At 44.7% G+C, this 15,528-nt stretch overlaps 1 protein-coding gene across 1 annotated transcript in view; it reads left to right on the forward strand.

The window, feature by feature from the left end:
* Positions 1-15,528, forward strand: part of dip2bb (disco-interacting protein 2 homolog Bb) — a 40,560-nt gene extending 25,032 nt beyond the window's left edge. The window contains exons 26-38 of the mRNA XM_076268283.1: positions 410-533; positions 1,021-1,142; positions 2,190-2,301; positions 2,509-2,618; positions 2,874-3,004; positions 3,359-3,527; positions 10,748-10,918; positions 11,454-11,515; positions 11,681-11,738; positions 11,880-11,954; positions 12,088-12,262; positions 12,664-12,787; positions 13,005-15,528. Coding sequence (XP_076124398.1) covers positions 410-533; positions 1,021-1,142; positions 2,190-2,301; positions 2,509-2,618; positions 2,874-3,004; positions 3,359-3,527; positions 10,748-10,918; positions 11,454-11,515; positions 11,681-11,738; positions 11,880-11,954; positions 12,088-12,262; positions 12,664-12,787; positions 13,005-13,257 — 1,686 coding nt within the window. The 3' untranslated portion in view covers positions 13,258-15,528. The remainder of the gene's footprint in view (positions 1-409; positions 534-1,020; positions 1,143-2,189; positions 2,302-2,508; positions 2,619-2,873; positions 3,005-3,358; positions 3,528-10,747; positions 10,919-11,453; positions 11,516-11,680; positions 11,739-11,879; positions 11,955-12,087; positions 12,263-12,663; positions 12,788-13,004) is intronic.

The raw sequence follows: 15,528 nt of genomic DNA on the forward strand, positions 1-15,528 counted from the left end.
TGTGTTAGCATTTGTGTGTTAGCATTTGTGTGTTTACACTGCGGTGTGACACCATGACCTTTATGTGATACAGTGGCAAAGTAGCGGCACTGTGTGAGATTTGTGAGTTGGTATCGCTTGTCATAATGTCTCTAGGGGTCATTTCTCTCCTCTACTTTTAATCTCTAGGGGACAGCCATGTTCAGTAGTCACCTCTTCCATGTGTCTGTAGGGGATGGCTGTGTCAGTAATCGCTCTCTCTCTGTCTCTCTCTCTGTCTCTCTGTCTCTGTTTGTCTCTCTCTCTCTCTCTTTCTCTCTCTCTCTCTCTGTCTCTTTCTCTCTCTCTCTCCCTCTCTGTCTCTTTCTTTCTTTCTCTCTCTCCCTCTCTCTCTCTCTCTCATCTCCCTCTCTCTCTCTCTGGTCCCTAGGGCACTGCGGTGTGCACGGCGACATGTCTGCAGCTCCATAAGCGAGCGGAGAAGGTCGCCGCAGCTCTTATTGAGAGGAGTGGAATCAACACAGGAGAGAACATTGTTCTGCTCTACCCTCCAGGTGTCTATAGACACACACACACACACACACGCACACACACACACACACACACACAGATACATACAGACACACACACACACACACACACACACACACACACACACACACAACAAAGAAAATCGGTCAAAGCATACCCTGAAATAATGCTTTGAAGATAAGGCAATTTTCCCAGAAACAGACATGTTGATAGGCCAAATACATGAATGTTAATCCAAACCTATCCGCTCTAAACACTGACGCCCATCCAAATCACACACACACACACACACAAAGGATGTCAATTAATAGGTCATCAACTGTATGTATGTGTCTGTGTGTGTGCTTGTGTGTGTGTGTGTGTGTGTGTGCGTGTACGCCTGTGTGTGTGCTTGTGTGTGTGTGTGTGTGTGGGGGGGGGCTGTGTGTGTGCTTGTGTGTGTGTGTGTGTGGGGGGGGGGGGGGCTGTGTGTGTGCGTGCGTGTGTGTGTGTGTGTGTGTGTGTGTGCAGGTATCGACCTGATTGCTGCTTTTTATGGATGCCTATATGCTGGCTGTGTCCCTGTCACCGTGAGGCCACCGCATCCTCAGAACCTTCCGGCAACACTACCCACCGTCAAGCTCATCACAGATGTGAGTAGCCTACAGGTGGCAGGATATAGGAACATTTATGAAAAACAAGAAGCAAAAGAAAGAAAACATAAAAAAGGTGTAGACATGTGTGAACAACAGGCCCACTGCCAGAACAATAAAAATGAGAAAAAAAATATATATATTGATATATTGTAGCTATATTGTAGTATGCGTCTCTACACATGTAGTTCATGTGTAGAGACACTGATGATACTTCGATCAAATGTTCATGTTGTGTCGAGCCTTTATAGTATTTGAAAAATAGCGATTTTGACGCGATTGTATCAAAAAAGTAGTAGCCCAATAGGAATCCCATTCAAAAGGTCATTTCACCCGAAAACGACAACGCATACAAGCTTAAAAGTGGCGCTTTGGACGTACTTATGCATTATGAAAGTTTGACTTGGGTACATTCACAAAACACTATATGATGCATTTTGACGAGAGTTACGCAGATGAAACGTGTGATTGTTTGCTGATAAGATGCACCCGTGCTTGATATGGGCATGCTGCAGAGAAACTTCTCTGTATGACGAAACGCCGGTTGTTAGTGATTGATTCAAAGCGGTTCAAAGGAACTCCAATGATTTTAAACCTCAAACTGTGCCCTCCCACCCGGAAATAAACGAACGCCTATGGATCTAGGCCAGACTCTCTGCGAAGTCAGAGAGTCTGGTTTCCAGGCTAGATTTATGTTGTTATGTCGGAGCATAGTGTCGGTTTCAGTGAATATGATAACAACATCTTGCCAACTGCAGCTTTAAGCTATTTGTCTGGCTTTGCATATTACAGTGTGTTAAGCTATTTTTCTGGCTTTGCATATTGTAGTGTATTAAGGCATTTGTCTGGTTGAGAAGCCAACATTGATGCTGATGATTATGTTTCATTACTTGAAACTGTAAAGGGCAAAGCCAGAGATATAATCTAGAGGGTGTAGACATAGCTATTATTTCAACAAAACTGTCTTTGTGATCACTACACTATATGGAGCTCAACTCCACTTGAGTGTGATGTTGGTGTTTTATGACTCGTGTTTGTGCTTCTCAGGTGTGTAAAGCAGCTGGGATCCTCACCACTCAGTTTCTAGTGAAGATCCTCCGATCTAAAGAGGCTGCTGCCACCGTCAACATCAAAACATGGCCCATCATCATAGACACGGGTACATATAGGAAACATACTGTATATTTGTGTATATACTGTATATACATATGTATAAGTATATATACACACAAAATAAATGAAAGAAATCAGTCAGTCCTATAGTAGTGGACAAGAATACAGTAATGACAGAATGCAGTGTGCTGCTGTATAAAATACATTGTTGTGGCAGTGCTGATTGATAGGTTGTCTCTCTTTCTTCTTATAGATGACCTTCCACGGAAGCGACCGCCTCACCTTTACAAGCCTCCTTCGCCAGACGTCGTCGCCTATCTGGACTTCAGTGTGTCTACGACAGGCATGTTAACCGGAGTAAAGGTGAGACACACACACACACACACACACACACACACACATACACACACACAAAGACACACAAAGTATGTACCACATAGTACCACATTAACCACATTTTGTGCCTCCACTTATAGTAATGTCAGTATGAAATGTGTGTATGTGTGTGTGTGTGTGTGTGTGTGTGTGTGTGTGTAATGCTGTTGAACGAGTGTTTCTCTGATGTTTTCTGTTGTGTTGATCCTCTGTTGCTGGCCATTGTTCTGCCCTGTCTCCTAGATGTCACACACTGCAGTGACCACTCTTTGTCGCTCTATAAAGCTCCAGTGTGAGCTCTACTCCTCACGCCAGATCGCCATCTGCCTCGACCCCTACTGCGGCATGGGCTTTGTGCTGTGGTGTCTCGCAAGGTCACACACAACCTCATAATGCACACACACCTACACTCACACACACACACACACTAGTGAGTAAATATACACTACGTTAAATTATATTCCAATGACACAAACACTCTCACAATTACACACACACACACACACACACACACACACACACACACACACACACACACACACACTCACACACACTCACAAAGAAGCACACACCAATTATGTATACAGTACACAACATTTTTTTTCTGTTTGTATTTCTGCAACAATGGTGTATTTCTTGTACATATTTATTGTGTGCTTTTGTGTTTTTTTGGTTCTTCTCTTAATTTGTGTTTGTTGGCGTGTGTGTTTGTGTGTTTGTGTGTGTAGTGTGTACTCGGGGCACCAGTCGGTGCTGATTCCCCCTGCGGAGCTGGAGCTGTCTCTGGCGCTGTGGATGAGCGCTCTCTCCCAGAACCGCATCCGAGACACCTTCTGCTCCTACAGCGTCATGGAGCTCTGCACCAAGGGCCTCGGGGGGCAGACGGAGAGCTTGAAGGTAACACACACACACACACACACACACACTGTACACACACACACACACACACGGTACACATACACACACACACACACACACACACACACACACACTGTACACACACACACACACACACACACAAACACACACACACACACTGTACACATACACACACACACACACACACACACACACACACACACACACACACACACACACACACACACACACACACTGTACACACACACACACACACACACACACACACACACACACACACACACACTGTACACACACACACACACACACACACACACACACTGTACACACACACTGTACACACACACACTGTACACACACAAACACTGTACACACACACACACACACACACACACACTGTACACACACACACACACTGTACACACACACACACACACACTGTACACACACACACACACACTGTACACACACACACACACACACACACACACACACTGTACACACACACACACACACACACACACACACACACACTGTACACACACACAAGTCAAGTCAAGTCAAGTCAAGTTTATTTATATAGCGCATTTCATACACAGAGGTCATTCAATGTGCTTTACATAAACAAAACCAAACAATAATAACAAATAAAAAGCATAGAAAGGCAATATAGTCAAATAATAGTTAAAAGGTAAAGATCATAATAAAAAGAAAACATAAAACACAAGGTAAAATAATTTAAAAATAAAGGATAATTAGTAAGCAAAAAACTAAGGCAAAAGTAGTAAAAAAAGTAATAAAAGATAAAGTAGAATAATTATCAAGGCAGATTCAGAATTTGTAACTCGGCACAGTTAGCAGAAAGCATCTGAGAACAGTTTGGTCTTAAGTCTAGATTTAAAACTGGCTACAGTTGGGGCCTTTTTGATGTCATCCGAAAGTTGATTCCACAGCTGAGCCACATAGCAGCTAAAAGCTGCTTCACCATGTTTAGTTCTAACAGTAGGTTTTACTAGCAGGTTTTTCACCTGGGACCTGAGAGGACGAGAAGGTGTGAACTGCTGAAGCATGTCTGACAGGTATTTAGGTCCTGCTCCATTTACTGATTTATAAACAAGCAATAGAGCATTAAAGTCAATTCTGTGACTTACTGGAAGCCAGTGCAAGGACTTAAGAATTGGAGTAATGTGTTCTGTCAGTTCTTTTAGTTTTTGTTAGAATCCTAGCTGCTGCATTTTGTATCATCTGAAGCTGTTTAATAGTCTTTTATTAGGAAGGCCTGTGAACATTCCATTGCAGTAATCAACCCTGCTGGAGATAAATGCATGAATGAGTTTTTCTAAGTCATATTTTGACATCAGCCCTCCGAGTTTGGCAATATTTTTGAGGTGGTAAAAAGCGGATTTAGTTGTCGCTTTCATGTGGCTGTTGAAATTTAGATCACTGTCAATTAATACACCAAGATTTTTAACTGTATCCTTTGCCTTTGACCCTTTTGTGTCAAGGAGAGTGGCAACCCTAAGTCTTTCCTCCTTTTTACCAAATATAATTACTTCAGTTTCTTTGTTCAGCTAAAGAAAATTGAGACATCCAGGTGTTGATTTGTTCTATACACCGACACATAGATTCAAGAGGACCATAGTCGTTTGGTGACAGAGCTAAGTAAATTTGTGTGTCATCTGCATAGCTATGATCAAGTTATTTTGGATGATTTGTCCAAGTGGGAGCATATAGAGGTTGAATAATAGTGGCCCTAAGATCGACCCCTGGGGAACACCACAGAGGTAGAGTTTCCGATGGCAACAAAGAAGCTCCTTTCTTGTAGATGTGATTTTAACCAGCTGATAACTATGCCTGTAAATCCAACCCAGTGTTCTAGTCTGTGTAGTAAAATATTGTGATCAACAGTGTCAAATGCTGCACCAAGGTCCAGTAGCACTAGGACTGATGTTTTACCTGAATCTGTGTTTAGGCGTGTCATTGGAAACTTTAATGAGAGCGGTCAGGTTGCTGAGCAGGTTGGAACCCAAATGCACGACAAGAGGCTTGAGAATACATCAAACACTAGTTTACTCTTGAAAACCCAGGAAACATGGGAACATGACAAAACCATAATGACCAAGCAAAGACAAAGACAACCACAAGACCTTAAATACACAGGAAGGTAATTAAAAGGACAGACGATAGGGCAAAAACAAGGAGACACAGGTGAACATTGAACAAGGCACTAAGCAGACTAATAACTTAACAAGACTCAGGTGAGGGGCGGAGACATGACGGGGAACAAAGCCACATGGCAATATAAACAAAGGAACACATGGCACAGGACACAGGAAGTAACAAAGACAACAGGAAGTAAACAAGAGAACTCTGCAAACTACAAACTAAGAGTCCCAAAAACCAAAACACAAACTCCAAACCGTGACAGTACCCCCCCCCCCCCTTAAGGGACAGCTCCCAGACGTCCCAAACAAACACTAACTCCAAACAGGGTGGGTGGAGGGGCCCCAGAGGCGGGAGTCCTCTGGCCAGGCAGCTCAGGTGGACGACCAGGGTGACGGGTGGACCAGCGTAACCGCTCGGGAGGCCGGCCACGCCGCAGGGTAGACCGTCGGGGCAGCTCGGGAGGGCGGCCACACCGCAGGGTAGACTGTCGTAGCAGCTCGGGAGGGCGGTCAGGGTGCCGTTGAGGAGGTCTAAGCCTCTTCGTCAAGCCAGACAGACATGTTTATGCTGGCTGGGACTTGGCACCGGGCTCCGGCGGGGAATCAGGACTGGAACTCGGAGGCGCTTCAGAGCATGGGGACTCGGGACTGGAACTCGGAGGCGCCTGAGAGCACTGGGCTGGAACCGGAGAACACATGTAGGCGACCACTGGGGAGGAGGCAACGCTGGTCACCGGGGACGTCCGGGCTGCTGGGCGGCGGAAACACCTCAGTGCTGGACAGCGGAACTGCCGAATTGGTAGAGCACCCGGCACAGAGACGCAATGAGGGGTTGGAAATACCTTTGGGCCACTCTTCATCGGAGTCCGCTTGATGGCCAAGCGGGTTCCATTATAAATTGACCCCCAGGGATTCAAAAAGTCCTCCCAGGAAAACAAGTAATGGTTTGACTTGCCTGCTGGGTCCATTAGTGGCTTGGTCATTCTGTCAGGTTGCTGAGCAGGTTGGAACCCAAATGCACGACAAGAGGCTTGAGAATACATCAAACACTAATTTACTCTTGAAAACCCAGGAAACATGGGAACATGACAAAACCATAATGACCAGACAAAGACAACCACAAGACCTTAAATACACAGGAAGGTAATTAAAAGGACACAGACGATAGGGCAAAAACAAGGAGACACAGGTGAACATGGAACAAGGCACTAAGCAGACTAATAACTTAACAAGACTCAGGTGAGGGGCGGAGACATGACAGGGAACAAAGCCACATGGCAATATAAACAAAGGAACACATGGCACAGGACACAGGAAGTAACAAAGACAACAGGAAGTAAACAAGAGAACTCAGCAAACTACAAACTAAGAGTCCCAAAAACCAAAACACAAACTCCAAACCGTGACAGAGAGCTTTTTCAGTGCTGTGATTTGCCCGAAAACCAGACTGAAAGCAATCAAAATACCCATTTGATGTTAGGAAGGTGGTTAATTGATTAAAGACTACTTTTTCAATAATTTTGCCAATAAAAGGTAGATTGGATATGGGCCTGTAATTGTTTAGCATCGAGGCATCCAGGTTATTCTTCTTGAGAAGTGGCTTTACAACAGCTGTTTTCAGTGACTTAGGAAAAGTGCCAGACAGCAGTGATACATTTACAATTTGAAGGACATCCGCCGCTATGAGATGAAAAACAGTTTTGAAGAAATTGGTAAGCAGAGTGTCTAAGACACATGTGGAAGAGCTGAGATTCTGTACCGTTTTTTTAAGTGTTTCGTAGTCCATCAAGCTGAACTCTGACATTAAGTTTAGTTTCCCTCTGTTTGTTGCTGGAAGTTCAGGTTGTTGAATTTGTAATTGAGCAGATATGTTGAGTCTGATTTTTTCAAATTTACCTTTAAAAAAAGATGAAAACTCATTGCATTTATTAGTTGAGAGAAGTTCAGGCGCTAATTGTGAGGGGGGATTTGTTAATTTATCAACAGTTGAAAATAGAATACAAGTGTTATTTGAATTATTATGTATTATGTTAGAAAAAAAGCACTGTCTTGCTTTGCATATTTCAGAGTTATATGTGCGGAGCATCTCTTTATGGATTTCATAGTGGATCTAAAGTTTGTATTTACGCCATTTTCTTTCAGTCTTCCTACACTCTCTTTTTAGAAGTTTAACTGCTGGATTTTGCCTCCATGGTGCTTTCTGATTGTCCTTAACTTTCTTGAATTGTAATGGAGCAATGTCATCCATAATGTTTGCCATTTCTGCATTAAAGTGATCAAATAAGTCTTCTACAGAGTCTGACAGTTGACTTGACTTTAGTGAAAGTGCTTGCTCAAAGAGAGCACTTGTCTGATCATTTATGATTCTCCTTTTTACCATCATAGCTGTGTTTTGAGTGTGTGGGGACATAGACACATCAAAGAACACGCAGAAATGATCAGATAAGGCCAGGTCTTTAACAGCTGTAGAGACATCGAGACCCTTTGTGATAACAAGGTCGAGGGTATGGCCGAGAGAGTGTGTTGGCCCCTGTACATGCTGTGTTAGGGAGAAAGTATCGATTAGTGCAATGAATTCCTTGGCGTAATTGTTTTCAGGATTATCCACATGCAAGTTTAGATCCCCTGATATAATAAGACAGTCAAACTCTATGCAAACGACTGAAAGCAGTTCACCTAGCTCTTCAAGAAAAACTTTTGCTGAATGTTTTGGAGGCCTGTAAATTGTCAGTAATAAAATCTGAGGAGAAGACTTAATGCGTGCACACAGATATTCAAATGAAGTAAAGTCACCGAATGACGACTGATTGCACTGAAAAGACGTCTTAAAAATTGTGGCACACAAAAAACTGAAATTTGGGGGAGCTGATTCAATGAGAGTAGCAGCACTGTTTGCTTGATCTAACCAATTTTTTAAAAGTAAAAAATCAAGGTTGTGTGTGCAAATTAGATCATTAATTAAGAATGATTTGTTTGAAAGAGATCTGATATTTAGGACTGCTAGTTTTGCTGTAAGTGTTGGGGAAAAATGGTCCATGGGGGAAATCTGAGGTTTAATTGGTACAGGTAGGAAATTGGACTGGTTTACCCTATAAGCTCGATGCATTTGTGTTCTATTTCTTGTCAATACAGGAATAGAGAATGTCATGGGCTTACTGGGTCCCGGCATGTTCTCAAAACTACTGTCAGTACCATTTATATTGCAGGGACCCTGAGAATATCATACAATACAGTCATTATCATCATAATCATCATCATCATCATCATCATCATCATCAAATAATTGTCCACTGCAGCTGCTATATGCCAGCTGACAATATGAACTAAGAGGTTGTTGCTGCTTAAGAGATCCTTCTGAGTGGAAAGAGGGAGGCCGTGAAGGTGCCATGCGCACCTTTGGTGCTAAGGGTCTTGAGGTACTAAAAAAACGCACAGTTAAAGGTCTTGGTCTACTAACAAGGTGGGATGTTGATGGGTATACCGTTGAAGGTCTTGGTTTACCAACAAGGTGGGATGTTGATGGGTATACAGTTAAAGGTCTTGGTTTACCAACAAGGTGGGATGTTGATGGGTATACAGTTGAAGGTCTTGGGCTACCAACAAAGTGGGATGTTAATGGGTATACAGTTGAAGGTCTTGGGCTACTAACAAGTTGCAGGGCTACTGGCAGCAGTCCTTCCATTCTTGCAGGGAAAATCATTTGCTGGGGTGGGGATGGTGATGGGTATACAGGGGATCCTGGGGAGTTTGAGCGGGTGGGGGAGTGTTGGGATGAGGATGGATATACAAGGGGGTTTGGGTGGCCTGGGGAATTTGATCGGGTGGGGACGTGATTGGGTGTAGGTGGTGATGGGAAATCAAGGAAGATGGGGTTGAATATTGGTTCAGAGTCTCCATCTGCCTGCTGAGGCCCTGGGGAGTTTGTTGCAGACGCTCCGCTTTCAGCATGTATTCCAGTAGTGTATTCCAAGTTGTTGTGTCTTTGTGGTGACAAGGAGTCGACGGAGGTGGAGAGGGGTATTGGTACTGGTGTTACAACATGACCCTTCCTTTCTGATAGCCCCTCAGCAGCTTTGATAGGTGCTATCTCCTCATGCTCATCGCATCCATTTGTTTGCTGAGATTCCAGGGAGTTTGACCCCAGTGATTGACTTTGAGTCATTTTAGCAGCACCCATCTTATCTTGTCCAGTGGACATGGCTGGGCATTGTTGAGCTGGTTGTTTATGTTTCTCCAAGGTCTGCATTTCAGTGGAGGCTACCGGGTGATTACCAGAGGGCCCCACAGCAGGGGGGGGGTGGGCATATCTCTGTTTCAGCCTGTGCAGAATATTTTGGTTTAGCTGAGATGTTGATGTCATCCGCTTGTTCCGTCTGTATGGCCACTGAGCCCTTATCAGAGGCTCGGCTCAAGGTTGGCAGAAAAAATGTTGGGTGCAGGAGAGAGAGGTGATAGTATTCGGTTAAGATCTTGGCCCCAGTCCAACTCAGCTCTGTACTATTTGGTCTGAAGTATTCCCTGCGATTCCAAAAAAGGTTAATTTTGTAACCTTGTAACCTACACACACACACACACACACACACACACACACACACTCACACACACACACACACACTGTACACACACACACACACACACACACACACACAAACCCCAAATTAACTAACTTTAGATCAGTTTTTCTCTGCAAATCTATATTTGTGATAACAACACTACTCTTGTCTGTCTCCCTCAACAGTAGTGCATGCATTTTGATCTATGAAATCAAGCACACACCTACCAGCCAAGCCTTTCTAACACACACACACACACACACACACACACACACACACACACACACACACTCACACTCACACTCACACTCACACTCACACTCACACACTCACTCTCACACTGCACACAAGACAGTTTGCATTCTTTCTCTCATACTCACACTCTCTCTGTATGTATGTGTGTGCGCGTGCGTGTGTGTGTGTGTGTGTGTGTGTGTGTGTGTGTGTGTGTGTGTGTGTGTGTGTGTGTGTGTGTGTGTGTGTGTGTGTGTGTGTGTGTGTGTGTCTCTATTTATGGCAGGCGCGCGGTGTGAACCTGTCGTGCGTGCGCTCGTGTGTGGTGGTGGCCGAGGAGAGGCCTCGGCTGGTCCTCACACACTCCTTCTCCAAGCTGTTCAAGGACCTGGGCCTGTCCTCCCGCGCCGTCAGCACCACCTTCGGCTCCCGGGTCAACCAGGCCATCTGCCTACAGGTACCTCTCAGGCAGGGGCCAGGGGTCAGGGGCCAGGGTCAGCGGTTATCTGTGGTGGTGGTCTAGTGGTTTGGGATCAGACTTAGGTTGCGAGTACCATCCCAGAAAGTACCCCCATTGTGTCCCTGAGCAAGAGTCTTTACCCCAATTTGTCCCTGGAGATAAATTAATTATTCTTCTAATGTATGCCAAGAAACCAAATTCCTGGCATTACAAGTATTCATTTCCTGGGTTCCCTGAGGAAGCAGATATGCTTTTAGCTATATATTTAATTTACAAATAAAATCCTTGAAATGCATTCAGTGTGATTGCTGATTTTCTTTTTCATGTTTCTCTTTTTCAATGTTGTATGACCTCAGACTAGATGAAGGTTTCAGACTGTAGAAAGAGAAAGTAAATGTCTGGGAGGTACAACACACACATGGAGTCTTCTTGAGTCAACATTTCATCTCATGAAGGCCACTTTAGTTGAAATACTGCAGAGGCTGACCATGACCATGTTTGCTGTAGTGAACTCTCCGTTTGTGTGTTCTAGGGCACCACTGGACCTGACCCCTCGACGGTGTATGTGGACATGAAGTCCCTTAGACACGATAGGTAAGGGTTTAACCTGCTCAAAATAGCAACAAGGACTCCCTGCTATGCACAGTTGTCATATATGTTTGTCTGTGTTTTTGTGTTTGATTATTTGATATATCTGTGTGTGTGTGTGTGTGTGTGTGTGTGTGTGTGTGTGTGTGTGTGTGTGTGTGTGTGTTTCAGGGTGAGGCTGGTGGAAAGGGGAGCCCCTCAGTCTCTTCCTCTAATAGAATCAGGCACGGTGAGTGAGGCTGTTTGGAGATGTTGTTTAGAAAGATGAAACCAGTGTAAACTTTGCACATCACAGTTTACATTCCACTCCTCTCTCTCTCTCTCTCTCTCTCTCTCTGCTCTCCCTTCTCTTTCTTTTCTGTACTTTTAGATTCTTCCAGGAGTCAGAGTCATCATTGTGAACCCTGAGACACGAGGCCCACTTGGAGACTCTCACTTAGGAGAGGTCTGTATGTTTGTGTGTGTGTGTGTGTGTGTGTGTGTGTGTCTGGACGTGGGCGTGTGTGCGCGCGTGTGCATGCATGTGTGTGTGTCATAAATCAGTTATGTGAACTGCACTCTCTCCCTCTGCCTTTCAGATCTGGGTGAACAGTCCTCACTCGGCTGCAGGCTACTACACCATCTACGGGGAGGAGAACCTGCAGGCGGACCATTTCAACGTGCGCCTCAGCTTCGGAGACCCGCACACTCAGTGGGCGCGCACAGGCTACCTGGGGTTCATCAAGAGGACAGAGCTGACCGACTCTACAGGAGGTGTGTGTGTGTGTGCGTGTGGGTGTATCTGTGTGTGTGTGTGTGTGTTCAAGCTCTCGGCCTGCCCCCAGAGCAGGGCTCAACGTTAACTTATAAAAGTGGTTAAAAATGGTTGCCAGCTTGGCAACCAGTCATGAGGTTTTGGTTGTGAGAGCCAACCAAATATGGTTGCCACTTGTAACAATTTGGTAGCCAAGGGCAACCGGGCAGCCATTAATGTCAAGCCCTGCCCCAGAAGATTTTGGCTGAGGCCTGAGGCCATTTCATATGAAAGACATTCACTGCATGTCTACCTTGTTTGATGAAGAAGCCATAGCTTTATGATGAAACATGCAAGCCCACAGAGCAAGTGTGCTCCAGTGTACTGCAGGTGACTCATGCAAGCTGTGCCCTCATCTCAGGTCCCCATGACGCCCTGTTCGTGGTGGGATCTCTGGACGAGACCCTGGAGCTGAGGGGTTTGAGGTATCACCCCATCGACATCGAGACCAGCGTGTCACGAGCTCACCGCAGCATCGCAGAGAGGTGTGTGTGTGTGTGTGTGTGTTTGGTTCACAACATATTTGAAGAGAATATATTCCATCTTATTGACTATCTTCTATATGTTGTATGTGTTTATATATACCTAAATGTTTATTGTGTTTATTGGTCAACTTTTATTGGTTATTGATGCTCTGGTGTGAAATGTGTCCTAACCTCTGTGTGTGTGTGTGTGTGTGTGTGTGTGTTTGTACGCATGCAGTGCGGTGTTCACCTGGACAAACCTGCTGGTGGTGGTGTCGGAGCTGTGCGGCTCGGAGCAGGACGCGCTGGACCTGGTTCCCGTGGTGACCAGCGTGGTGCTGGAGGAGCACCACCTGATCGTGGGCGTGGTGGTGGTGGTGGACCCCGGCGTCATCCCCATCAACTCGCGCGGAGAGAAGCAACGCATGCACCTGCGCGACTCCTTCCTGGCCGACCAGCTGGACCCCATCTATGTGGCCTACAACATGTGAGCCGACACGGGCCCCCAGCAACCAGCGGAGGACGAGGATGGACACTCACGCGCATACACACCACCCACACACCAGGGGGCACTCTCAGCTGGACACACACAAAAACAGAGAGGAGGGTAGGGGGATAGAGTCTGAGGCCAGTCAAGCACGACAAAAATGCCCCCAGCAGAGAAAAACAAGCCCTCATTCTCCTCACAGGGGAAAGAAGGAAAAGATACTGGACAGAGCGCAAGAGAAAAGGAAATCTTTTGGATGGCTGATGGTTAATGGATAAGAGTGAAAAGTGAGTGAAGTCTGTTTAGCGGTGTGGAATGGGAAGGGAAAAAAGCCTGTGTGTGTCTAGAATCAGATTGTACACTACAGACTGTCCAAATGGTATATAATCCAGTGACCCTAGGAGTAAGAGTTGTAACAAATGTCATTTATTTTTCCAGAATAGGCGGAAGAGTTGAATATGAATGAAAAAAGTAGTCGATTGGGTGTAAGTGAAGTTTCTGTTAAATATGTATTAATACTCATTTTTGCTCAAAAATCATGGAAGGTTACCAGTACAGCGGGGCGTTCCAGCTTTGCCCTCGACTCCAACTATGCATCTCTCCAGTCCAGCTGGTCTCCAAACACAAACACAGGCTGAACCGCACAGGAGAAATACAACAGGGGTTTAGGGTTGCTCAGTTACTCTGGGTAGTTACGTCAGGTTTGGGGTGAATTTGCCAAATTACCACAATGCCAATTTAGCTTTCATCACAAGTGTGTTTGCATTCATGGGTTTTCTCTTGTTTTGTAAACTATACAGAGAGTTGTCCAAGTTACTGTGTAGACATCTTTCTGTGGGTTTGTTAGGGACCTGTACATTATTGCGTGTTCTCTGCTGTGGCTGGTGTTCCAAATAATGTTAGTGAAGAATTATGTTAACCCAATGTAGTGCTGGAAGAGAATCTGATTTTGATGTAGTATATGAGGAGTACTGAGGAGTATTTATTAACCAAAAGAGTCCAGATGTTTTTACCCTTTCCACTCACAGCCTCGCAGATCACACCTCGATAATGTGAAGGCCCTGTTCTGATATTGCTCTTGGGATTGAACATCAGCAATCACTGTTTACAAATTTCTCAGTCTGCTTGGACACAACAGCAGACTGACTGAAGTTAATTCAGGTACTCATTCCTCCACACCTTGCCCAGTCCGCACTCCTACAGGTGTTAAGAGTTCACTAGTGGTGCAGGTGAAGGCTTTCCTTAAGGCGGGATCACATTGACCATCAGCAAGCGGCAGGTGTCCTATTGTTCTCTATCTATGGTTCAGCGGCGGAACGGTGGCAGCACTGGCGTAACGCTAGCGTTGAACAAGCTGAGCGTTGAACTTGGTTCAACTTTCAAAGCGCAACGCGACCATAATTCAATTGTCAATTTAGGCAAACCATTTGTGTTACCATAGGAACGAGAAAGAACTTATTATGGTCTGAGCATTGCCATACGCTTGCCACTGGCCAATGTGATCCACGCCTAAGGGAGCCCTGAGCTCCATCCACAGGGATGCACTGATTAAACCCTTTCATACTGACACCAAGGGCACGGTTGGGCCTGAGACACTGGATCAATCTATGCTAGCAACGCTAACGCTATTGATTATAGGGTTTGATATGTGCAAAAGCCATCAATCCACATTTTTACTTTTTATGGTATTTACAGCTGGCGTGATCGCTGGTGACTTTGAACGGTCCAGTCTTGATTTGGCACATATATATCGTGTGCTGTTGTAAAATCCTTTTACATGTTTTTATGGTAACATTTAACATCCAAGCCACATATTATCTGCACTTTTCTTTTGTCTGTGAGTTTTAAAATATTCAGTAGTGATGCACTGTATTTATATGTATATGTTGTAACGAATGTAATTGATCTGTACATATAACAGATATGAAGGCCCCTCACGCACACACACACAGAGAGCAAAAATAGCATCGGTGCATCCCTGACACTCAATAGCAGTATCATAATCAAAAACAATTTCTCCACATCACAGATTTCTGGTATCCAACAAAAAACACTAGCCATGTGCTATTTCAAGTTCACTTACAAATACATCAACCGCAACGCTAAGAACATCTCTTCCATTTGTGCACATTTATATTAATCATTTATTTTGTCATATTTCTCTCTCCCAAGCTCATATACCTGTTTGAACTGTTATGCACAAAATATTGTTTGAAATATTAGTTTAAAGCAATACTTCTTTGTGCATGGTCATTGTGAAATATATTTATAGTCG

Source organism: Alosa pseudoharengus, unplaced genomic scaffold, assembly GCF_046254945.1.
Source record: "Alosa pseudoharengus isolate Yale_2024_CS ecotype anadromous, Long Island Sound unplaced genomic scaffold, YU_APseudo_1.1 YU_APseudo_1.1_scf_5, whole genome shotgun sequence".
Lineage (NCBI taxonomy): Eukaryota > Metazoa > Chordata > Actinopteri > Clupeiformes > Clupeidae > Alosa > Alosa pseudoharengus.